Source organism: Clinocottus analis, unplaced genomic scaffold (assembly GCF_023055335.1).
Source record: "Clinocottus analis isolate CAN_PGR_092001 unplaced genomic scaffold, fCliAna1.0.p SCAF_9, whole genome shotgun sequence".
NCBI classification, from domain to species: Eukaryota; Metazoa; Chordata; class Actinopteri; order Perciformes; family Cottidae; genus Clinocottus; species Clinocottus analis.
In genome coordinates this window covers 3,339,031-3,365,312 of record NW_027176251.1, presented here as the reverse complement: position 1 = coordinate 3,365,312, position 26,282 = coordinate 3,339,031, and the positions used below count along the sequence as shown (strand labels likewise).

At 44.0% G+C, this 26,282-nt stretch overlaps 1 protein-coding gene across 4 annotated transcripts in view; it reads left to right on the top strand.

Annotated features, from left to right (window-relative positions):
• Positions 1–397: 397 nt before the first annotated feature.
• Positions 398–26,282, top strand: part of ptprub (protein tyrosine phosphatase receptor type Ub) — a 147,377-nt gene continuing 121,492 nt past the window's right edge. For all 4 annotated transcript variants that reach the window (XM_068569314.1, XM_068569312.1, XM_068569311.1 and 1 more), the window contains exon 1: positions 398–593. In XM_068569314.1, the coding sequence (XP_068425415.1) occupies positions 524–593 (70 nt within the window). In that variant the 5' untranslated portion in view covers positions 398–523. The remainder of the gene's footprint in view (positions 594–26,282) is intronic.

Below are 26,282 nucleotides of genomic sequence, written 5' to 3'. Positions count from 1 at the left end.
ACCCTAAGTATCCAATTTAAAACCTCAAACAACCACGTGAAGAGGTAAAGACAAGGCAAACATGTCCTCACTTTCAAAAACATGTCCCCATTCTCAACGCCTTGAACTGCTCACGGTCCCCATAAAGATACAAGAGTACAACACACACACACACACACACACACACACACACACACACACGCGCGCAGTCTGGGGATCTGCTTGGCCGACGTTTGAATACCACGGTGTCGTTGCGGGTTTCGGCCGCTTGGAGGCGCCCGACTCATACGTTGTATCAGGGTAAGAAGTGGAGGCTGGGAAGGAAAATGGTCATAAGAAAGAAATCTCTCCCCTGAACTGTTTACCCTGACGTCAGTTTGCAGGACTAGCTCTGCCCTGTCTCCTCCAGTGTCTCTGAAACTCCTGTCGGTGAGAACGGAGGTGGTAGATGGGGCTCGTCTCCACTACCCGAGCGTCCCGGACGTCATGGAGTGAATGAAATGATTTCTTCTGCACATTTAAAGTGGACTAAAACAACGACACGATGAACACCTGCGCCTTTCTGCTCATTTTGACTGTTCAGATCTACGCCGATGGCATTGAGGGGCCAACAGGTAAGGCGCATATTCACGTCGACCTCCTTCACGCAGTGTGGAAGTTTTAACGTGTGGATGAAACTTCACTGGACGCAAAAGCGGAGCGATTCTGGTGATGGTGCCAACTTTGTTCCCCCTTTTTCCCCTCTTACGCGCTGCTGCGTTTATCTGCGGCTGCCCGCTGCTTCCCGCGACTTACTACTGGCGCGGTGTTAATCCACGCAGCAAGAAAATACAAACACATAATTTAATAACTTTGTGAGCTGAAATAGGCTATGAAGTTTTCTTGATGCCAGACTCCTGCAAACATGTTGGTTATTTAGCAGGACTGCGTCTGTGTGTGTTCGGGAGGGGAAAGCTCCCATTTCACCAAAACGCCACAACCTTCTGCACTACGATGCTTTTTTATTTTTTCTTCTTTTTTTGTGTGTTGTTGTTGTTGCTATTGTTCAAGTCTATTTAAAGACGGCAGGTAGCCTAAAAGGTTTTTTTAACATTGTGATTTCAAAGTTATGAATCAGTTCATTCAGAGCGACAATGTGTCCCTTTGCGACGCAATGAACGACACTCCCACTACCTTCAGGCTATGTGGTTATTACATATTTGGTCGATATTTGTGAAAGATGAATCTCCCAAATCCCAACAGCTTGAACCAATCTGCCATCCACAGACCAGAACCTGGAGCTGCTCCATACAGACAGAGTAGCATAGTTGTATAACGAGTGACTCTCTAGAAGTTTAGCCAACATCTGAATGAGGATTGTCAGACTGCATTATTGATTTTTAAACCAAATGCTTGTTATAATATGCCTAAATATAGCCTTCCACTGTGGGGAAATAGATCAGATTCCTTCTCAACGCTGCTGGATTTTGATGTGATGAGCTGCCTCTGGTCTTCTAGGTTGTCTTGCTGTAGAAGAAATATTCTCTCTCTCTCTCTCTCTCTCTCTCTCTCTCTCTCTCTCTCTCTCTCTCTATCTCGATATATATATATATATATATATATATATATATATATATATATATATATATATATATATATATATGATAAAAGTATTTTTTTCAGTTTTGTGTGAAACTAAACTGGATTGTTACATGGACAGAATGTGTTTTTTTTTCCGATTAAATGCTTAAAATCATGCAATTTCTTCGATGACATTTAGAAATATACTCTGACATTTTCCCATTTCATTATCCAGCTTTGAAAATCAGCCACACATCAGAGAGATGGAAAGAGCGGGGCGGAGTAGTAAAAATAAATATCTTTTATAGAAATGACACATGACACTTTCATATTCCCTCATATTCATGTTTTTCAAAATCTCCTTTTATTCGCCGAATTCTGTTAGTCATTGTGCAATGTAATTACAGTGCTGTATCTTTCTATGTTATTTAAAAAAAAAGGACTTGGGCCTGTTTCGAGACTCTTTGTCTCATTGACACACCACGCGCCCATCGATGTGCAGATTTTTAGCTCTGCAGAACATAAAACCGGTGCAATACGACAGAAATATTGATAACATTGCCACTGCAGGCTGCTTCAACACTGCCAAGCATTGCGCCACAGTGTTTGTCACATGCATTTTGAGATCATTGACTTATTGGCTACTATTTGTATTCCTCACGAGCACCATGCTTTCTGTTTTTTGAGTTAAAAAAACCCCTGAAGAACCTAATTCTCAGCACAACACTTGTAACTTATTGTAAAAGAAGCAACAACAACAACAACACAACCATGCAAGCGGAATGTGTTTTGTCAGAAGGTGAACGGAGCAGATCATTAAGACGAATGGGCTGAGACATATGAAAGATTAAATCTCGCACAGGTAATTAAAAGAGCTGAATGGAACATTGACGCTGTCAACTGAAATTTACATGTTGTCGTTCTTTTAGTTTGTTAACTGGAGTGTTGCAAGCCTCGCCACCTGCGCTCTCACCCTCCTATTAGCAGCTAATAGTTGCCGCTGCTTGTTGTTGTGGCTTCTGATCCCGTTGGCCTGGCTCCTTTAATGCTTCTCCACCTGCCTCCATCCTATAGGAGGAAATGAAGGCAGCCTTGACTTCCACAATCTTCAGAGTGTCTCCTCTGATTAACACCCTCCTCTGCCTTTATGTGCTGTGCTTGCGTGAGGGCCACACCTTGACCTTGAGTGCTTAATAACAATTAAGACTCTGCACTCCATTGGGGATTACTTGCCTTTTTTCCAAGCGATGTAATCCATATTTTCTTTTCTCGCTCTGCCGCCGTCTGTCCAGGCTGGCAGTTCAGGGCAAGTGGAATTATTAGAGCCTATGAAATATAGAGGCCCTCTGCTGCACGGGATCGTAATGAGGTCGATCAGAGGAAAAAGTATCACATTTGCATCACATTTTCGCAGACACAACAAGGTTACACAAGTCCAGTTTTTCGGTTGTATGTCTATGTGTTGTTGTTTTTTTTCCTTCTTCCCTTTACAGCCCAATGTGACACTTTCACTCCTCTGTTGTCTCGTATGGGAATTGAATGAATGTTCACTTACCATCTGTCTCCTCTATTAGCAGCAAACGCTGTCAACTGAGTGGTGTAATTATCCCGTGTCTCATGACTCATTTCCCGGTTTGATCTAAAGTTAAGGCAGAATATCCTTTTTGCTTATTTCACTGAATAAGATAACACTTGGGTTGAGATGAAAAGGGCTGTGAAGCCCAGACTGTCTCGTTATGAAGCATGGCATGGAATGAGTAATACTTGAGGGCTTCAAGTTTACACTGCATAAGCATCGGGAAACGTAACATAGGACCACCAGCACGTGGAAAGGAACTGGAGCTGAAGTGATATTTGTAATTCTTTCCAGGATAAATGTCAGTGTAAACATTCGCTGCCTCTATTTTCTTGAATGTGAATTGTTGATGCTTTTCTTTGCCCAAATGATACATGATTATTTTGGGATGGGTTTTGGATGATAAAACAAGACATTTGAAGATGTCACCATTGGCATCTTTTACTTTATTTTTTGACATTTACTTGACAACATCCACCCAGATTATCAGGCAGTAACAGGTGTACTGACTCACTGATACATGCAGCAAACGGATAAAAGATGATTAAAGATGACATAAAGAAGGCTGTACTTAAAAGAGGACACACATTTATCACCGAAATGTCTCAAGGCTACAATTGTGAACATGAAACATATTCTTTCAAAAGAATTGTCTTGTTTAAATGTCCTTGCAAGACCAATAAAAATGTAGATTATTGTTCCATTATTCATCTTAAGGCACTTATTTGTAGCTGATACGATACGTATATGTTATTAAGAGTACATATGTGTTTACTATTATGAGCTTTAAACTGGATGGGTGAAAAAAACCCTCCCGATATGAATCATTCTTGGGAGAAATGTAACCGTCATTGCATCAAATTCAAAGTGGAAGGGTTCCCTGCAGGAGCCAGGCCAACTTCTCTGGATAGATAGTGGGGGGGCGGTAGGGATTGGACCTAAATCAGACTCCTGAAAAGACTGGTTGATTTCCATCTTTACAGGATCAAAGGCAGTAATTCAGAGAGCAGATGGAAAAAAAAACAACTTTGCAACAGAGAAGGAGGGGATTGGAGGGAAAGAAAAGAAGGAGGGAAAGAGAAGAATTTATTCAGATACGTTGTCGGGGGTGTTTTGTTTTCAGCCGAGGTCACAGCAGGACTTCTGCTCGGCTCGTGCGTCCATTCTGCCTTCAGCATCGGCGTGAGTGATTAAACAGGGTGCTGATGAGAGTAGTCCTCTGCTCTGCAGCGTGCCTTTTCCAGTTTCTGTCTCTGATCTATTGTAGTGTGGGGGAGCTGTGTGGACCAGAGCCAGCCCCCCTGATTGGCTCGCTCCTCTCACAAGACTGGATGAGGAAACACATCCGTAGTGTAAAGAATTACGCTTCGCGCCAAACGCCGAGATCGGTACTGGCGGCGTCCGCCCAATCAGGAAACCTCGACTGCTTTGAGCAGATTTTTCTTGTCTGCGTCTCACCTTTTTAGAGTGGGCAGACATTTCTTCATGCTATGCCGCAGCTCACGCTTGCGAGGATTATATGCTCAAGTAATCCCGCTGAGAATTTAGTTGTTCTCGCTTTTGTTACCGTTTCTAAATCAGTCACAACTTTGTGTCTTTGTCATCAAAGGCAGTGTGAGTTGTGGCCTACTCAGGCGGAGGGTCGTTTGCTCTTCAGAAAGGTCAAGTGCAGGTTTGGGAGTCATATTTCTGGTGCAGAAAAAGAGCAGGTTGATCCAACAAAAAGCTCTGAAATGAACCACTCGGAGGGGATTGTTGTTATTATCATTTCTTCTACCGTAAAACATGCACTCTGCGTTTGTTTGCTGTCAATGCTACATCCTAGCTCGTTAGCTTCTCCGCCACCAGGAGCTGGAAATCAGTGACCGAAGTGCTAGAAGTGGCTGGAGCTGCCGCCACTCTGGGCTCGTGAACGCGAGACCTTCCAGCATCCTGGAAAATATGCCAAGACTAAAGGATTTAGCCAGCGTCCTGCCTCGGCCTGTCTCCTCATTTCCACTTCGCGGGGACAGCTGGAGTGCCGGCTACTCGCCTCCTTCGGCCAGGTGTTATTAATGCGATATTGATCTTTCAAACTCCGGCAAGTCCATTTTACTTAAATTTGATCAAAGTGGCATCCTGTCTGTGGCCTGCCAGTTTGATGTAGGAGTGTGAATTAGCCAGCCAGCCAGGACTTGCATGATGTAATATACAAGGAGCCGGGTTTGCGGCGAAGAAACGTTCGCGGCATTGTGGAGTGCAAAGGACAGGAAAAAGTAGAAATCCTCTCAAACATGAAAGAGTGGGCTTCATTTTCATAAGAAGGCTGTATATATATATTACAAATAAGCTGCAAATTATCCTCTTGATGTACTGGGCTAAAATGACAGGACTATTCTACTCATTATCACGTAAAAGCATATGTTTTACTTGAATAATGGACATGGGAAATGTATCATTCAGCGCAGATGAAGCGTGTTTATAGCCTGGATGTGGAGGAGAGTGAGACACAGATGTGTAAGTGCTCAACAAAGAAATAGTCAAGGCTGTGAGATGCAGTCCCAAGGTTTTCTTCCCACGAGGTAGCGAGCCCCAGACTACAAGAAGTGGGTCTGGAAGACGAGTGTGCTGCTCCTTACCTTCTGCAGGAAAGAAAGCCAGCTGAGCAGTTTATATTTAACCCAGTGGTTGTGTTTCAGCTCTCTACCTTTCTATGTCAACACATTCACAGCCAGACTCTTCCGGCCCTCTGTTGTTGGTTTATGGATAGTGTTTGACGACGGCTCGGGTCACTGGAGTCAGGGTTCAGGATTAGGCCAGACCTGTTTTGGAGCCGCCTGGAGTCCTCTGCATACGAAGCCCCCACCCCCGAATGAAATGTGAACCGCTGACACTCTGCCAAAAGTCAAAACAGTCTCTTCAGGACATTTTTTCCTCCCCGGTGTTGTAATGGATGTAGGCTTCAGTTGCCTTTGTGCCCACAATGCCTGCTCTCCAAGGGGGAGTGGTATTTCTGGTTCAACTGGTCCCGATGGGCAACGAGCTGTCCTCGCAGAGACCCAGCCATGAACCCGAGCACTTATCACCCGGATGTATCTCACACTGATTAGACAGACAGTCTTTCACGTGAACTTTATTAGGGCGGTGGAAATTGAAGAGCATTAAAGTGCAACAGAGCATGGGTAATGGCTCGTGTGCCCATTTAAAAAGGGCATTGTATTTGAGGCCTTCACAGCACGAAGCTAAAAAAAACTCAGTTATACATCGTCTCGCTGGCTTTGCTCGTCCCCGTATGCTGTTAAATCGAAGGCGCTTCGTCTCTCTTTCCTCGCGGCACCGTGGTTACACTGTGACAGCTGCTGTGGCTGGTGGGTTACGGGTAGGTCACAGCAGCTGGGACAGCACAGGTGCCAGCTGCCGGCGAATCGGCCGATGGACTGATTCCCAAACCTCTGGAGCACTTATAACATGTATGAGAAATTAACAGTGTGACGTTGGCTCACCTTGTCACCGGGTTTTTCAAACTGCAAACTGAGTTCATCTGGAATTTTCAAAGTCTGTGAAATCTTGAGTTGATGCGGGAAAAAAAAACCCATCAAATCCAATCGCAGTGTAATTGCACGGTTTTCAAGTTGCATGCAGTTTCATCACAGTTGCACGCAAAGAAAATTGACACAGTACTGTAGTCTGGCAGGTTTTGTTAAGAAAATAATCTGTCATTTTTGTTATCATTGCAAAATGCATGTCATCCTTATTCTACTGTGGACTGCACTGTATCGGCATCTTATTACAATGTAAATAGAAACGGTGGCGATGCGGAGCGTACTCGCGTGTTACGATACACTGGCAGGCGGCACAATGGCGTCTGACCGCTAGTGGGGCTGAAAAAGCTTTTCGTCAATGGTGCTAGTAAAGAGAGTTGTGGAACTCGACTGGGCTTCGGCACTTTGTTCTGTTTCAGGTGTTGAAATGAGACGGGGCAACAAAAAAAAAAAAAAAAGCACAGCTTATTGATTTCTCAAACACGGCCTGTCACAGTCAGCTTATTGTCTTCTTCCTTTTGAAACTCTACTTTCGATCCTCCATGACCTCCCATCACAATCCTCCTCACTTCGACATGCTGCTATTTCAGCAGTTGCTCAGGGGATCGCGAGTAACTTAAAAAAGAAGAAGAAGAAGAAAAACGAACACCCCCTTTCCCTCTCGGCTGTTACACTGTGTATCGTTGTAAGACATTTCAGGGGCATACAGTTCAGCCTTCCTCCTCTTTACCATTTCCCCGGCGTCACGGTGTGCGGTATGCGCGATTTAAATCACTCATTAGCAGCTGATTCATTGAAAACAGTGTCTATTATTCATTTCCTTTGACGAGGCGGCATAATTACCTGAGGGCAAAGAGATGAATCTCTTTTTCGCTGCCCAGTGTATTTAGACAGCGTGCGAGTCCGTCCTGCGGGGACACTAATGAAGAGAGATAGCTCCTGACCAAGGAAATATGTGCCCTTTATCTTCAGATCCTTGTGCTGTTATTGTGTCGCTCAGATAAAGGAACAAAAACACAATTCCTCATATTGCCTGCACATACTTTGATCTCCAGGCCTGTTTAGAGTAGCCAGTAACGGAGAGGCGATCCTCTTCTCCCCTGAATGCCAGGTGCGGTAGCCTTGACTAACCTTCCTCCTGAGCACGCTTCAGAGCCCACCGGGGCCCTCCGGGGTCCTCCTCCTGGTGATTGCCGAGCTTCTCGGCGTTCCTAAGGGACAGCTCGTCAAACAGTTTGAAAGACCTTTGTTTGTTCCCGCGCCGGCCGGCCGGCCGCCTGACTCGGCTCGCCAGCTAAAGGGAGATAGGGGGGAGGAATGGGGAGGTGATTGCTTCGAGAGATGAGGGGCTTATGAGTGGATTGAAGTGGGCACCAACATGACCCGGAGCCTTGTTTGAGGAGCCTTTCATGTTTCTCTCGACAGTCAGACAAAGACTATATGTCGGGACTAATGTGGATACATTTTGGAAATGCATCTGTTCTTGGATAAGCTGGCACTAAAACGTTTGACCTTTTTTTCTGAAAACTCTTCTCATGGATGATTCTTAAAATGCCGGCCTCACGTTGTCATGTGAAACAAGGGGGAAAGGGAGCTTTTCAGAAGAGCTGACGGCACCATTGTGATGTGATCTACTGCAAAGCCGCTGGCGCTAGGGGGCTCGCCGCCCGACCCAAGCGAGACAGTTCAATGCTTTTTTTGTTATTTTTGGCATTTTAATACAAACGGCAAAGTTTTTTTGAGAACGGCTTGTCTGGAAAGGCTATTGTGGACAAAAAGCTTTCATGCCAAATATCAAATAGCGTGGACTTCCTGCAGCCGAAGGCAGTGCACCGTTTGCGTGTCTCACATTAGCGCAAAATGCCAGAAATATGCAAGAATGTCCAGGGAGCCCACGGGGTGTCGTTAACAAAGAGCTAAATTCAAAACCACAAACAGAAGATTATAATAATTGCTTGTGTGCGCGTGTGTGGGCGGGTGTTGGTGTGGGTGTTTGCGTGCATGCTCGCGAGTGCCGAGGTGTGTGTTTTATATGGAAGGGGGCATATTGGTGATTGTTCCCGCCTGATTATATGTAAATATTTGCTGAACTCCTTTGGCCCTTTTGAACTTAAATAAATCACAGCCATGTGGATTATTGTCAAGCTTTTGTTTGCTTTATTCCTCCGCAGTGTGAAAATGCTAATGGAAAGAGAAAAAAAAAAATTGCATTCTTTGCTTAGGACATATTTTTCCTGATGATAAATACATTGCACTGCAACGATCAAAAAGCCCACCCTTGCCATCGAAACAAGCTTTGGAGCGATTCTGTGTTTAGAGAGTAGCTGAGCACACTGTGTCACAGAGCTCGGAAGCAGGTCGGTCATGGCCTGCCCTTTGTCTACCCGAACAGCCAGGGTAATTAGGAATCAGCTTAGAGCTGGGATTATGGCTGGGAGTAGGCTGATCACAGGGGACAGGAGAAAAGGCATTAGGAGAATGCTGGTTAATATGGGTATTACTCTGCTTAGCAGTGGTATCATGTGACAATAAGACAACTGACAATGGCGCTGAGATCCCCTCGCTCTGAGCTAATACTCTTTACCGCAGATAGCTTTGTGTATGCACAGTGTGCAGCACTCCACCTTCCTGCTTTATCTCCCTTCCTTATACGTTCTAACTTTTGTACCAAAAAAAAAAAATCATTTGTCTCAACCTAATTAGAAAAATGGTAATATTTTTTTGCCGTACACCTCCCTGAGGTATCTTAAGCAGTGTTCAGACCTATCTGCCTGACACCAGCACCCGCCAGCAGGATTGTTCTCCTCACACTCTTATAAATATTATAGATGATTTGGATATTTTTATGGAATTGCAATTTGTGTTCTTATTAAACGAGCAAACGAGCCGTAAAGCAGAACCAAACGCCCGACGCCCTCCAGTCTTGGCCCTCCTCGCTGAAATGGAAGGGCTGTGTTTGGCATGTGAAACAGAGAATGGAGAGATAGCTTCTTCTTCTTTTTTTTTGTCAGTCCAGCCGTTTATTGTGATCCGCATGCAGAGGTAACCCGACGCTTGGAGCCTCTGGGAAGCTATTTGTTGCCCTTTAAAAAAAAAAAGAAAAGGATATGGAATCAGGCCAGTGTGAATAATAAGAACGTCGAGAGCGGGGTTTATCCGAACACAGAAAGGTTACATCAAATGGCCCACCTAAATCGTCGCATTACTCTTATTCACAATGAAACTGTGCATTTATTCCCGGTATCAGCTCTGCCTGGTATCGGAAAACATTCCTGCAGGTGTGTAGTTGGCAAAATTATCAGCGCACGATGTGACACAGAAATCCTTTGTTTTAACTTTTGGCTTTCAGAGGGAGCAGGGGATTGTTTTCCACCGTCTTTAAGAGCTAATCCCATCAGAGGGACTGCACAGCGTGGAGGGCTAACTCAGTCACGTCCGACATAGCGCTGCCAGAACAAGAGGCAGACAGGAATGTGTTTGTCTGGCTAACTTGGCTTCATTTACTCCTAACAGGAAAAGCAAAAGAGGAAAACTTCTCCCAGACAACTTGACTTCTTAATGCTTTTCCCCGAGCGAGAATAAAGAGTCAGCGTCTGGTTTTCTGGCAGGAGACAACTTCTGATTGGGATTCAGTAGTGGTTTGTGGAGATGCCATGGTGGCTCAGACTATCATTATGACAGATGAATTAACTAGGTTTTTCCTCTCAGAGGAGGGTTCCTCGCTCCACTGGTTGTCTGTTGGCTTGGTTAGGCACATATGCTCCTGGGGGAATGGGCTCATTCAGTGCTTAGGCCATGGAACTGAGGATTTATCCTAGTCCAGTGAGTCCCTGTGGCGCCACAAACTCCTGCTGAAGGGTTCAAGATTGGTCCGTCTGTCTGTTATTTTCTCCTGAGATTGGGAAGAAAGATTTATCTTCAGTCCCAATAAATGCTTGCGTCTGTACCTGTGGCTGATACCATAAAAGGAGTAATGAAAGAAATATGGGTGAAAGGTGGAAGTTCAGGAGTTATTCAGAAGAAAAGGTGATTTTCATAAGTCTTGACATTATTCTCTCTCTCTCTAATAGTGTAATAATAACTCATTCATCATGCTTAAGTAACTGTTTGCTAATGATATATAAACCAGTTATAAACCATTAATACCTCAAAAGGTGTGGGTAAATCCCTTTGGCTTATGTCTACAGTCATTTTGGTGAAACAGCTGGATTCCATGAGGCCAGAGTTCAAATGGCCATTTCAAAGGGTTTTAGACAAAGCCGGTGTACTGGAGGATGATAAATGCAGAGGAAGAAGCGCGTGGTGAAAGAAGTGGGTGCATACCAGTGTTCGAAAACTAAAAGAAAGTTAAATATTGTAGTTTAAACTAAAACAGCTAAAAAGAAAAAAAACACTCCTTACAACTCCAGAACTTGCCAGAGAGCCATAATGCATTCAGGTTTTCTTCAGTATCCAAATAATCCTGTGATAATCATCAGTGCATCTGTTGCCAACAGGATACTCATTTTGCATACTTTTAATGGTGCCATTTTGTCGTCGGCTCTCGATATTTGAAACAAGTATTGTGTCTTTACAAGGTCCCCCCCTCCCCCGACCAAAACATTAGCAGTACCTAAAGGTAGATGTAGCCCAATATATAAGAAAATGTTAGTGAGTGTTCCTCAACATCTGACAATTGTTTCTCAGTTGTCAGTCGCCATCTGTTTGTTTTTCTGGAAGGCTTTTATTTTGAAGCAGCTGCAGAAAAAAGTTGAGTCTGAATTACCGGAAGACAAACATGGAAAGCATCTGCTTTCTCACAGCTGCTGCTCTCGTTCTTCAGCCGAGTTTCGTCATTGTACTCAAAATGTTGTGTACATGGTTAAAATAAAACATTTACAATAGCTAACATCCCCCCGTGTCGCGCTAGTACTGTGATTCTGGTGACAAACAGATGAAGTAAAAGTAGATGGCACTGGATTTCTAAAAGACGTGTGTCGAGGCGCTTTTCTTTTCGTAATTTCTCCGTCTTTATTGCTTCCATCATTCCCTCTGCGTGGATCACCGCGTGCCGTGTTTCCTCTCCATCTTTGTCCTTGTCCTGTCAGCCTCAGGGCTTCGTAGGGACCTACAGTATACTCTGTGTTTCTGGGAAAGGGCTCAGTATTCTAGGCAGGGTGAGCGCCAGCTCAAAGCAGACCTGTCTTTGAGTGTGTGTGTCGGCCTGCCTCCCCAGGCACTCATTAAGCTGGTGTGTGTGAAGGTGTGTGTTTCCGGAGGCTTTTTGAGGGAAACATGCGAGCATGTGGAGGTTAAAAGGCTCCCGACAGAGACATAATTTCCCAGCCTGGGGCTATGGGAGAAGGTAACTTCATTAGCCGGTTCCCGCTGTACGGATTAACTTGATTATACTAACTAAGTCTCGATGGCGACAGCGGTGCAGAGTGCAAACGTCGCACCTGGAACTCAAGTCTCTGCGTCTTTTTTTTTTCCCACCAGGAGTGATAGTTTGTGCATCTACTACGTGTATGTGTGTGTGTGGGTCGGTGTGTGTGCAATGAAGGAGGGGAGAGTAGGAGTGTCATTTCACACACCTGGGACACTTGGCTGCTCTGTAATTTGCAAAGTAACTCATCTTCAGGTAATGAGCAGGTACCGGTCTTGGAACTGCTTTCTATAATTTGGTCGATGGAAGTCTCACTCGTGCTTTAACACACACACACACACACACACACACACACACACACTCCTTAAGATTTCAGGCACACATTACCCTTAGCTCACCCCCGTCTTTTTCTGTTATTTTATTTTAACATTCCTGCCTCTCTCCCACAAAGCGTCCCTGTCAGTTCTCTGCATCTAACATACCTGTCAACATATCTTTTGCGGGTAAGACGCACCAACATTTGCAGTCATGCGTGGTCACACACCCGCTCCCCTTCATTACTCTGAGGGAAAACGACGTTGACCTCTTTTAACCCGGATTGATCCGCAGCACTTCTCGACTTCACTCTCCGCATTAGCTGATGGGATTGCCGTTGGGTTTACGGATACCTCGGTGCCCCCGAGTTGCACCTTGGGCAATAAAATTAACAACATAAGTTTGTATCATTCAGGGGAAGCAGTTCATCGAAACGATCACTTGTCGTGTCTTCAGGGCCACTTTTGCAGTTCTTTCATCCTCTCTACGACTTTATTGACCAGAAAATAGAGGAATTTTGTTTCCTTGGGCGTGTTGGATTAGAAGCGTCTAAAACTTTTCACATGAAGCCGCGTGCATTGGATAAAACACCTCAAAAATCACTTGAGGGAGTTGTCGCTAAGGCAGCTTTCATAAATAGTCGTGCCTCTTATCCTGTGAGGCATTATAATAGCTTTGTGTCGGCGTTCACCTGTTGAAACCAAATCTTTTTTTTTTTTTTTCACTGAAATGTGTGTATATTCTGCGAATTCGCCACACACTCTGCTATAATATAACATTCATAAGCAAGGCTTTACCGCCAGTTCAGACTAAAACGTATTCCTAAGCCTTCTGTCAGACTCAGTGAGGCAATTTCTTCTGACCTACAAATGCTTGGGAAAACATATTCTCACACATACACACAAGCCCGGACGTGCCAGTTTCCCAGTTATGCGTCCTGGTCAAGGTGAAGAAGTGTGAGGAAGGGGAGGGGTGGCAGGTGAAGCTGTAGAAATGCAGACACACGGAGATGAGAGGAGGGAACGAGGGTTGGACTCATCTCACACGTCTTTCCGACAGCCGCCCTGTTGTTGTCATCCTCAAGCTGACAGGCCAGATTCAGTGGGATTTTGCCCGAGCTGCTGCTTTGATGAAATGTGTTAAGGGAAACTGAACTGACTGCAACCTCTGGCTCTAAAAAAGACAAAAACACGACACTCATGAAAATGAGGTTGTCCTCCCGAGCCGTGATTGCTGGAAGGTTTCTTTCAGAGGGTGGGGGCCGCGTGTTTCTTTCCTGCAAAAGACGGCAGCGGAGGATTTCTTTCAGGCTGCGGGGTGAATGTGCACATGGACACATATATGTGTTTACAAGTGCAGATTGTAATTTCGCAAAAATTACAGCTCTTGAATTCCTCCAGCCATCTCCATTATCGTGGCGCGGTGTGTGGCACAGGGTTTTAAGCTAGAGCCACTGAGCTCCAGCGGGAAAAAAAAAAAACCCAGACAAAAAGACAGACGCTCAGGTGGATCATTAGTGGTTATATCAACATGAAAGCTCATAACACACCATGCTATGTTATTATCGCAGCAGCCACTGTACTCACACTTTGTTTTGGCCTCTAGCGGTATGCAGGGCGGAGAGCTTCCTGACGCAGGGACACTTTTTAAAGGGCCAGGGATCGGCTGCCTGCGTGGAGAAACACTGCCCTCTCTCCATGGCTTTTGATAAAAATGATCTGCGTCATGGAAAAATAACCAGGAAGGGTCTTGTGATCAGGAATGGGTCATATTTGCTGGGCACAGATACAGAGAGGGTTTCTGTCTCTCACCCTGTGTATTATGTGTGTGTGTGTGTGTGTGTGTGTCTTCCCAGTGTTTCCTGATTGTTTATTCAATTCACCTGTTCTCGTTCCAGACTCCTCCCTCTTCCTGTGCCGTCCTCCTGTGTGATTATAAAGCCCCGCCCTGATTGTTTGCACCTGTGCCTCGTTATCTGCCTTCCCTGGCTGTCTTTCCTTTGTTAGCTGCGAGATTGTCGCTTTTCTCTTTTGTATTATTTGTATACCTGCATGTTGCACCGCCTTTGAGCAGTACTTTCCTACTGCTCAAAGGCGGGCCGCGGCCCCGGTACCGGTCCGTGGGTCCCTTGGCACCGGGCCGCAGTGAAAGAATGAATGAATGAATGAATGAATGAAGAAAAGAAAAATCAAGGTCAGACGAAACCTCTTGACACATGTTACGCGATAGTTGCCCCAAAAATGAAACTTAAAAGTCTTTTTCAACTTGGTGTTCTGGATTAAAATCAAGGCAGAGTATATCCTTGAGATCACCAAAAAAAAGCTCTGAAAACCCTGCGTCTATTTTCAACATCCTGTCTTTGTGAAGCGGGTTTAAATTAAGCAGTAGAAAGGACATACAAGTCTAATTTACGGAGTTAACAGGACATAAGCACACGTTGGGTGACGTTTCCTCCCATCACATTGAGACGGGACCGGCTGGTAGCAGAGAAACCAGCTCAGGGCTCCCACTAATTCAGCGTAATGGTGAGTTGTATCTTCATGCACTTCATAATTGCTTCATGTCGCAAAAAAGGTTGTGGACCGCTGTTCTAGTGTGTGTTTCCCGTGCCAGTCTTTTTCCTTGTTTTGTAACTTTGAATTGGTAAAGAAAGTACTTTTTTTAAATTTTATTTTGCCACACTGACTCCTGTCGTCTGCTCTGCCACCACCACGCCCGGTCGTGACCGGTTATGCTTTATGGTAATATTGGATTTCCAGTATCTTTTCCTTCAATGAAATGATTAGTAGATGGAATTATAGTCGCTTGACAAGAAATTGGCACTTTTGATTAAAGCTTGATTACTTATGATGAAGCTAAAATGGGAAAATTGCCTTCAGACACTAACAGTTTCAGGATGTCATAAATTGTCGCAATTTCATATATTTATAGCCTCAGCTATAGTTTGAAGTGCTTTAATCAACTAATACGTTATTTTTTTCTTTGTCCACTAAGATTTGTTTAATCGATTATTTTTAGTTTTAAGAACATCGCTGGTGAACATGAGGTTTAAAGTGGTCCTTTTGTGAAGTTTATAACTTCTGTCCCTCGATGGACACAAATACAGACTCAACAAAACACATAAATACACAGAAACCCCCCCAAAAACACAAACAAATACACACAGAAGCACCAAAACACACATACAAACACACAGACACAACTAAACAAATACACACAGACTCAACAAAATGCATACATAATGCACCAGAAAAATGATGAAATCAGTATCAAATAATGTTCCATAAAGCCATAAAGCGCTCTGCTTTCGGGCGGGGCAACCTTTTGATTTACAGGTCTCTACCGCCTCATTTTCCAGTCTGGGAGTTGTCTGTTTTTTTGTCTTACAACCTTACGGCTTTAACCGCGTGCCATCTGTGCATAAACGTTCATTGTGACCATTTTGGTTGCCTAAAAATGTCTCCAGTGTCACTTCCAGTTCCACAAACGTCCACAAACCAATAGACGACATCACTTGTGTAGTCCGTGGTATGAATGTATGAGAAAATAAAAGTTTTCTTTTCTTGGTTTATTTTTTTACACAGATACCACTGTCCGTTTGCCTTTTTCACTGTCTTTTACACATGCCCTGCAGTTATTAAGAAAGCCGTTATCTCAGCGATGGAGAAGCACTTTGGTGCTGAAGCTGAGCGGTGTGTTCAGTTGGCGCCTGAAGGAGCAGGATAAGTATGAAGATATCATGCAGCGCTTCTGTAGTATCTGCTCGAGGTTTCCCAGCTGCACTGTGCATTCTCCATTCGGTCTCATAGCTTCTTTTAACTCCCCTCTCTCCCTCTCCCCGGCGTGCTCAGCGAAAACCATTGTTACCTTGTGGAGGAAGGAGCACGGAGGGGTTGGAAGAGGTTGTAATGCTATTATGAGTTGTCAAGCTTTAAGCTCGGTTTGCCATAATTTATTTTCACACGGCGCTTCATTCACATCTCCAGCAACCTGATGCAGTCATTTGACACCATTCCTGCCCCCCCTTATGCACCCTAAGGCTACGTTTTCAAAGGTGGCCTCTATTTACACGGCTGCTTCCTTTTTTTTTTTTTTTTTTTTTGCACATTATCTTCAGACGTGTTTGGCATGTTGTCGGCGGCGGCGGGATCTTTTGCATGTGTTTAGTGCCCACGGCGCACAGAGCGCTAAGAGTTGAAGACGTTTCATTATTCTCTGCAGAACGGCGACACGCTTCAGACGAGTTTTCAGGAGCGGCAATAATCACAACCAGAGGTTTTCACATGCGTGCGTCTAGCGCCGAGAAAGAGGTGCTCGGTGGGCAAAAGCGTATCTCCCACATCTCTCTCGTCTCGCTCCGTCTCCCCCACAGTCGTTCCCTCTCCACTTCCTCTCCCCGTTTCCCTCCGTCTCATCCTCTCCTCTCATGCCGTCCTGCGGAAAGCCTCAAATCAACACCAGCAGCAAGACCGGGCAGAGCCGGCGTTGTCCCGCAGCAAGGCCACACAGCAGTGCGTGTGATTGACGGGCTGTGTAGCCAGATGTGTTCTGCTTCACTGGACTTTGTGTGTGCGTCTGAGGGCGCGTGTTTGAGATTTGTGGGATGGCGGGAGGATGGATGGATGGAGGGAAAGGCAATGAGAGATGGAGGGAGAGAGAGAGAGAGCGCCTAACTGAGGCCAGGGGAACCGGCTTTGCTTTTGTCGAGTTTACATAATTAATGCTTTGTTAAACAGAACTGTGTCGACACACAGTATCAGCTCTGATCACAAATGCAAATATTGTCAAGAGGATCAGCGTGGAAAACTCTCCAAATGCCTCCTCACAATGGACTAAACAAAGCGTTCATATACATTAATTAATCTGGTGGTTGGAAGTAATTAAATTTCAGGTTATGAAAAGCTGAAAACACTGATTACTTTTTTTTTTTTTTTTCCCCAAAACCATTCGGATGCTTTTAAATCCCTGCGTTAATTCATAACCAACTGTAAGGATGTGTTTCGACGGCACTACATCAAGTTTTATGGCTGTATCGCTCCGCTCCTCTCGTTCTCCCCTCACCTGGTGATGAACCGGTTTGTTAAAGGGATTTACAGACACGTTTTGATGTGACGTAACGCCAACATTTCAAGTTTGGGACAGTAGAAATGAAATCGACGATATGAGTGTGTGTGTGTGTGTGTTGTTTCTGATGAGTGGCGGTTACAGTTGTTGGTCATTCAGAAGCAGAAGGGCTCCAGAGAAACCGCTGGGATTAGCCTCCCGCCCCTGGGGACTGTATAGCTTTCTGGGACGTGCTCCGTCAGCACCAAACGGGACATTTATCACAAACTCCACCTGCGTCCTGCTCCGCACCCACACACAGCTCATGCCCCTCGACATGTACACAAACACAGGAAGACAAACACAGATGCACAGATAATGTATGCGCGCATGCATGGATTAAGTCGGCAATGACAACAAACGCAAGCAGCCGCCCAACTGGGGATTTTTGAATCAACACTTGCAACACAAACGCACATATTTCCATAATGAAACATGCAGAAAATAACACGATGGGAACGTTGAATTCTTTATCAACTGGAAACATGCCTGAACCCATCTGAGAATACTACTGAAGTAATTTGGTTGACCAACGTCTCCAGAAAACACACCTGTGTGTGTCTGTGTGTGTGTGTGTGTGTGTGTGTGTGTGTGTGTGTGTGGTAGACTAGGTGCTATGCGGGGAACTCGCAGGTCTCCGATTACAGCATGCCGGTTGTGTTCTCTAAGAGTCACCTTTTTTTTTAAGGGATTTTTTTGGAGGCATTTTTGTGGCCAGTGCTGACTTGATAGTGTTTCATTGTAACAAAATATTTCATTAAAAAGATGATATTCAGAAACATGCGTTAAGAGCTCGTCCAGTTTAACTCTTTCGTCAAAGTAAAATAAAAGAATAAGGGCTGAAGCTGCAGTACCAAACCACTTGTTTCACTTTATTACTTATGGTGTTCGATACATCCAAATACAGCAGTTTGGGGCTTTTTATTTTTGTTTTAATTCATAAAACAACCCATGATTTACAGTTTCAGATAAAAAAAATCTTAGTTTCAGGGATTGGTTAAGAATTTTAACTTCAGTTGGAGTCATGTTTTTGTGAATCTATGGATTTAAGTCTAATATTCAGTCTCCTTTTTAGCTCAGTTTTGGTCTCCAGCGGCAGGCGAGGGAATATCTGACTCTTCAGCTCCTCCGTTGCTCACTTGGCTTTTCTACCATTTGGTGCTATGTATCTTTGTAGAACTTTTCCACTGGAAAAACTGTGAGTAATAGTACACCTGTGTATGTGCAGGGTCCAGACTTTTATTCAACGGCCAATATGTTTTAAAGATGAACTACAATTTATTATTAATAACTACCAGAAACATTGCGTGCAATAGTACACAATACTCTCTTTCCTTCTCGCTCTCAAACACCCGCACGCACACACACGGCGAGCTCTGCAGCGCGCCCCGTTTCTGTAATTGTCTCAGTCATCTCAGTCCAGAAGTTATTGAAAAGGGGGATAGATGTAATCATGTTCCACGCTTTGTTCCTAACAAAATGTTGTCCTTCAATCCATATTTATTTAGTCTTTTTTTTTAAAGAAAACATTTTCACTGCGGTGAAAAAAATACAAACCTTCATTCAAAAACCTTTTTATAGAAATAGAAGATTTTAATGTAAAAAAAAAAAAAGAGGACATTGAGAACTCGGCGGCTTCCTCCGAGCCACTTTGTTCATCTCCCATTTAGCGGCGTTTGAAAGAATCCGTGAGAACACACGTACGCATACACACACACACAGGTACAAGTACACATGCACGTGGCAGCCTGACTCACTGGACTCTGTGGCATGTGACTGTAATTCAGCCTCGCAGCTCAATAAGTCATATCTATAATGCACGGCATGCAACTGCATAACCGCGGTTAATATTACTGAATCACTTTGATGAATAACTGCAGATGAAATGGCTTTAATGCGGTCCTGACTTATTGTTGGCGGTTCATGATGCCCCTCTGGGAAGCACTATAGAATTTAGTGCACTTTGCAATTCTATCAGGAGCAAACACATTAATAATCTTTCTGGAAGCAATTTTGCTATTTTGTCTTCGTTATCTGTGACTCGTGAAGGTATACATTCATAAATTACAAACACACTTACCATTAAAGGAGTGTAATTCAAATTTAATGAAGGATTTATTTCAGGTACAAGAAGCTGTGCTTTAGTGAGAAGCTGAAGCGATTAGTCGAGTAATATGTCAATAGAGAAAAACATTTTTAAGTCAACGTTTGTTAGTTGTTTGTCGATTAAGCCAATAAGGGAAAGGCCTGTACTTTTGCCGTTTTCAACAGGTCGCGGATGCGCGACTGGCCAATTCGTGGCGTTTTACCAAAAGCCGATCTCCGCGAGATGTTGTCGTCAGCTGAAGTCCCTATTCAGTGCATCGGCTATTTAAAAGTAGCCTCATCCAGTATTCAGTAAATGCAAGCAGAAGAAAGAGTGGCTGTTATGACCATTGATTTTTCCATTTTGCAAAAGCGTGGATCTGATTTGTAGTTCTTCGGTTATTAGGAACGTCCCTCGCACTAATGTCCAAAAACATGTCTGAACAGTGCGGAGGTTGAATTGTTCTAACCGTTCCTCCGATGCTCACGCTGTCACGCTGCAGCGTGTCAATTATGTCCCCGTCACTCGCTGGCGGGTATAAAGTGGATCACATGATCGATACTTTAACCCGCTGCAGCAGCCTCTCGTGTGTCATCTCTCAGATGCACAGTGTGCTGCTGCGACTGGCTGCCGCCGCGAGGTCAATAACACATTTGTTAGAAGCCGGCGTGGCCCCACAAGAGGGACCTTTCTGGGTTCATCATCGCTTATTAGACGTACGTTTGTCTCCTATCGACCTGTTAGGGCCGCTGCAACGCTTCCTCATCGCCCTCTGATAGTTGTTTTTTTTTGTATTTATTTATTTTTTTAAATCTATGCCCGTCGCGCTGACAGCTTGCTGTTTGTACATAAAAGCGGGATGGTCGAGTGACAGCGGGTTTGTCTCTCCATAGGTTGTTTTTGTTGTTGTTGTAATTGTGCCTGGAGATATGATGACCCAGTTTAGGGCAATGAAGTGATAAGTGACTGCAAAACTGTGAATCAGTTTTTACGGGAAGCGTGGAAATATGCAAATACGGCTGCATAAAAGATTCCATCATTTTTAAGGGACCTCTTTTGACATGGTAATGGTTTAATTTAGTATGCAAATAATTGTACAAAACCATCGGCCGTTAATTATTTTTGTATATTTCAGTTCTCATTAGCGGTAGGTAGCAGTGTCACTCCCACATAGGAATGAATCCTCATGCTGTCTGTTCGAATGTCTGATTCTCTCTGACATTCGAAAGGCAAAATAGCAAAGACTATGAAGTGAGTACACAACACTTAAGTGTTCATTATGCTTTATCTATGAATATGTGTCTGTGCAACTTATGTGCTTGCATGCCTGCTTTTAAAACCTCCAGTCTTGCCAAAAAAGCGATGGGTCTTGATTCATTTTCTCTTTCATGCTTTGAGGACCGGCAAAAAACCCTGTAAAGCATTGTCAAAATACATTTACAAAAAAAGCAAAACAACTCGCCATAATTATTGGAACAGTTTGGAAGTCATTCTTCTTGGCTGTGTTTTTTTGGAACTGATGGGTGCATTAATGGCCAAATTGGCAGACTGTCATCTTCTTAAATGAAAGTGAGCCATTGCTCTCAAGATTCATAAATGCCTCGCTCAAAGTGGAACAGAGCTTAATGCAGCGACAAAGATCACATATAATGCCACAAATGTGGCAGTTTTTGTTTTTTTTTAATATTGAAAAGCGTGACTAAATCACAGTTGAATGCTGCAGTCATTCCTCCCCGGGCTCTGTAATTTTGGTAGCTATTGCTAAAATTGCAGACAAGAAAAGAACAGACAAAGCTCTTTAGAACTAATTGCCTCTGGAGAAGGGTCCCTCTTCAGTGTGCGGTTAGCGGAGTTGTTATTACTGTACCTCTGTAGGCCTGTGATGGGCTCAGGTCTCAGGTGAATAGCTGCAGTGTCTCTTTGTTGTCAACAGAAGAAAGGCATTGCCGGCTATCTGTAGCTGGCAGGGTACGGGTTCGGGTTAGTGGCGCTTTCACAGCCCTCGTTTCCACCCGCTAGATTTCTTCGTTGCCTCATCTGTGCCTGGGAATAATGCAAATCATCTCTTGATAATGAGTAGGAAGGAGAAGGAGGCAAAAAAAAAAAAAAATACAAACCAATCAAGAGTGGAAAGTGTCAAATGGGGTGTCCATAAATTAGCATTTGTGAAGAATTCTGTCTTCCTCTCAAACAGACTGCCAGAGTGCCTGTGTTTATAGGGAGCTGAAGCTGCCACGGGCAAGATGGACGCCGTTATTTATGTTCAAAGACTTCAGCTGTGATTGAAAAGGCACCCCACTCTTTGATATACCACTGTGTATCAATCAATCAATCATGAGTGCGTGTGAGTGCGCTCGGCTCAGACTGCCGCGCGCCGTCGTTTTACAACACTCACATCATTAGAGTTCGTATCGGAGGAGGTTTCACGTGGGCCGACGGCGCAGCAGCGGCTTCACAGGTAGCGTCTGCAGGTACGCCTCGATGGCGTCTCAGTCGATCCCTTTAGCCGGCAGAAAAGCAAACGCCAGGGCCTGAAATCGGACGCTAATGAGACACGAGTATTGCTTATGAGACGTCTGAGGTAACTATTGTTTAACACCCTACTGCTTGTATGAAATGAATCCTGCTGTTCACTCCCGTGGTGGAGTTTTCTCTCATAAATATCTTACTACTCACTCACTGCTCTAAATACCTTTTTTTTTTTTTTTTGGTTTTCAATGCTCTCTTCTATCTGTAGACAGACATGAGGCAGTTGCACCGGGAAGAGCAAAGGTGCAAAGAAAAAAGCAGCGTTAAATAGGTCAAGCAAAAACATAAGTCTTTTGCACTTAAAAATAGTCGTAATGTATTTAAATTCAGACGGCTCCACATTCTGGATAACAACGTGAGGTGCAGAAGCTAGCAGCTTTAAGACTCTGTAAATTAATTGGATAAAGTATCTTGTTCCAACAAATGGGGCGCTCATTAAACTCCTTCATTTGCATTTTGTCTCTCTCCCTCTCTCTCTCTCTCTCTCTTTAAAAACAACTAATTTATAATTTGCAGGGAGTTTTTTTTTTTTTTTCAAAAGCAACAGCTCGGGACGATAAATATGTATAAAGGTGAGGTTGTTTTTGCCCTCACGTCTGGATTGTTCTATGCGTTTTTTTTCTTTATCAAAGCATCAAGCTTTTCTCCTCCAAATGCTGCTCCCACGCTCTTGGACGCCATCGCAGCCTGAGACTGACAAACAACCCTAAAGGGTTCTGGATGGGTTGAGAATAAAAATACCCAAGGACACGTTCCTTCCACATTTGAATACAGTAATGTTCTCTCTGATCTTGATTAGGAAACCATTTTTTTCTCCTTCTTTTACGAAAGCGCAGTGTTAACGGTAATCTGAAGTGACTGTTTGGACAGGCTGTTTATTGGGTGGAGAGATCGGAGGGTTTGCTGAAAGACTGATTTTTGTCGATTAACTCTCAGCGGGGACGTCACGCTGGAAACGAGAGCGTAACCTTCCAGAATAGACTCATTGAAAGCAGCGACCGAGCTGATTACCCTTGTGTTCACCTTGTCATGTGATAGCGCTCTGAAGAACAGAGGAGAACGACGGGAACGCCCGACGAGAGACGGACACTTTTTATGCTGATGAGATGCAAAGTATTTTTAACTGCGCAAACTCTGGCGGATAACAAATTGTTTGTTTTTGGGGCTCTGACAGTTTGTTTGAATACGTAGATACTACAGGGGAAACCGCGAGGAAGGCAGGCCGAGATAACGCCGCTCATTTGCAACCAAGATTAGATGATACTTGTTGGGAGAGTTTAAAGCACTAAACCTTTTTTAGTAACAACTCAAAATCCAGTTTTCTCCCCCCTTTTTTCAATTTAAGTAGCTTTGATTATCATGACGGTATGATTTGTATTGTAATCAGGCCACATGAGGTTAAATATTCAAAGCCAAGAGTTTTTCATAGCTGGACCACTTCAGCACAAGGAACTATTTTAAATGCTGAATGCTATACACCTTTCCCAACATGCGGTTGCACTACATTAATATTCAAAATCAACCTCTTTATGGTTTGAGATCCACAAGCGTGTTGGACAGAAAGAGCATACGCTCTCGTCTTGCCAGTCGATCTATTTGTGCGTCTGATCCTTGTCTGTTCTTCTCTAAGCTCCTGTTGCCAGCTGAGATCTTTGATTTTAAAGACAACATGAGGAAATTCAAGAAAGTAGCTTTCTCCTTTTTTTTTTTTTTTTTCTTTCCAGGAACCCGGCCATCTCTACCGCAAACCTTCTGCTTCCTCTGATCGATGTTTTCCATCACAGGGAATAAATAACAGATCAATGAGTACATGTGTTGCCCACGCCGGCTCTTCATCGCAAGTAAACCAAACAAACACTGAATGCGGCCTCTGGGGCGACAGATGCTCGGCCTGTACGGACCTGGCTTGGGAACTGGCGGTGCCCTTGAGCAAGGCTATGAACGCATCATCCTGCCGTCCCTCAGAGCACCAAGAGCACATTAGAACAACCTAGTGAACAATCTAGTGTTGTGCTGTTGATGTCAATGAATTCAATCTATAAATCTAAACCCAAACTGTAAGTACTCGAGGCCTTTTTTTTTTTTTTTTGCCAAGTATGAATACAGCTTTAGCTTGAGGATATAAGTGGCTAAAAACACGGTTTCGGAGTAGAACCGCTGCTTCTTCTGCTTTAATAGGTCTTCAGAGGTCATCGGCAAGGTCAGGTCATCTGATTTGCATTGTTGGGTTGGACCCAGAACATACTGTTGGGATTATTTATCCAAACTGCCTCTGGGAGCAATCGGCATCCCTCGGGCAACAGCTGGAAGATACGGACCGCCGTACCCTCGATACCATCCTCCACAACTGGGCAAGTGGCAGAACACGGATGGAGGGTTTGAACAATTTAGGTGTTCAAACTGGACTGAGCACGATGCCTGATTAGTTGTGGGCTATTCTTGCTTACCACTAATTAATTTGATGGTGAGGTCGTCACACACCCCTCTCCCTCCCCTTATATCGCCCCAAACTTCTGCGGCATGTCATCCACTAACAGACGGCATAAATCATTCTCTTAAACGCTGCATTAAGTATTAATCATTCTCAGCACAGTCACTGTCACACTGCTCGCTGGACCACAGGCGTGCAAAGTGTGATTAATGGAGGTGGAGATATAAGGAGCCATTTTTGAACCCCTCACCCCTTTTACCCAGCATCCCCTATCGGCTGCGGCGGGGTTTACGGCGCAGCGGGACTTCCACAACAATGACCTCGCTGAAGTTGCCAAATGGATCATTGGGGGTGATTCGTGCTTTGGCTCAGCTGGGAATGGTAGCTCAGTTAAAGGGACTATTTTTTTTTTAGATTTATGTGATATTTGACTTTGTAGACTCCATTTGCTTTTTTTGTGTGACTATTTTTTTTCCTATTTTCTTTCAGGACAATTGTTTAAAAGAACTAAGTAGACCTAGTTTAGTAAAGTTGAAGGCACATCATGATTATCTCCTCTACACTTTCACACTGTTGCTTTGTGGGTAGTACTCTGTAACATTCAGCCATTTAGGTAAGACAGACTTTCATAGAAATTGTCTTTCTAAAATAAGTGCAATGTGCAGTGTGAAAGAACATGATCAAATGTGTTTGTGAACAGTGGAATGTTTGACATGAGCAGGTGGTGACTGCAGATCATTTAGTTGCAATTTCTCACTGTTTGTTTCGAATTTCTCAAACCTGTGAACTAAACTAACTTGCCAGATTTTATTTAAATGTTGTCACACATCCCAGTCCAATATTCCTCCTTTTGAAACCTTCCAAGACTGCGATCCTGTCGCTGCTCTAAACCGACACAGTCCTCCCTAATAAATACAAGAACATCGACCAGTTCACCAAATGCCGGATCACGACATATGTTGGAAACGTCGTGAGCAATTTTCACTCTTGTCTGTCAAAAAGAAAGGAGGATGATGGCATTATAGGTCAACAAATATTCACCACTACAAGCTATACTGGTCATGTCAGACTGTGACAGCAAAATCACTGACTGACGAAATAACAGAATAAATTGCGGCCACTGATAGCAACATGAATCGCACATCACTTGCTCCATGCCCCGATTCACAAAAGATATTGCACTAATGATATTACAACAAACATGCCCATAATGTCTCGCAGTTGAGTGCGTTTACCTCTTTTTTACGCTTCTGAGTGCAGCAATCCATGTGGCAACTTATATGTTGCCTTTGCAGCAAGAGCACAGTCGGCAGAAGCGAAGGGAAAAAGGAAAGGTCACATTCTCAGACTGCCGGCTGCAAGTCTTGACCAACAAGTTGCCGAGGCATGTCTCCAAACTTTTCGAAACGTGATGGAGAGAAACTGTATTTGGGATCCAATACGCACAAGATCCCTAGAGTGTTTGGGCGTGATGTTGCTTTGCTTATAATTGCCCTTCAGTTACCGCCACCCCTTTTTTTTTTTTTTTTTTTTTGGAAGATGCTAATATTTTCACTGCGACTACATGTGGCTGTTCGTGCTAATCTTTGTGAATTTGAATGTTTTTGCGATCACTCTCATTCGCATAGAAAGGAGCCAATTTTCCTCTAAATTATGCATATTACCTCATTAAAAGTAATGCAAATAGCACCGGTCCACCACGTAGCTTTTAGCTTGGCAGAGCAACGAATTTCACCCTTTGCAGGTGCCTGGAGAATTACACGGCTTCTGTTTCGTTTAACAGGTGCAGAAGCTGCGCAAGTGCTCTTTGGTGACTT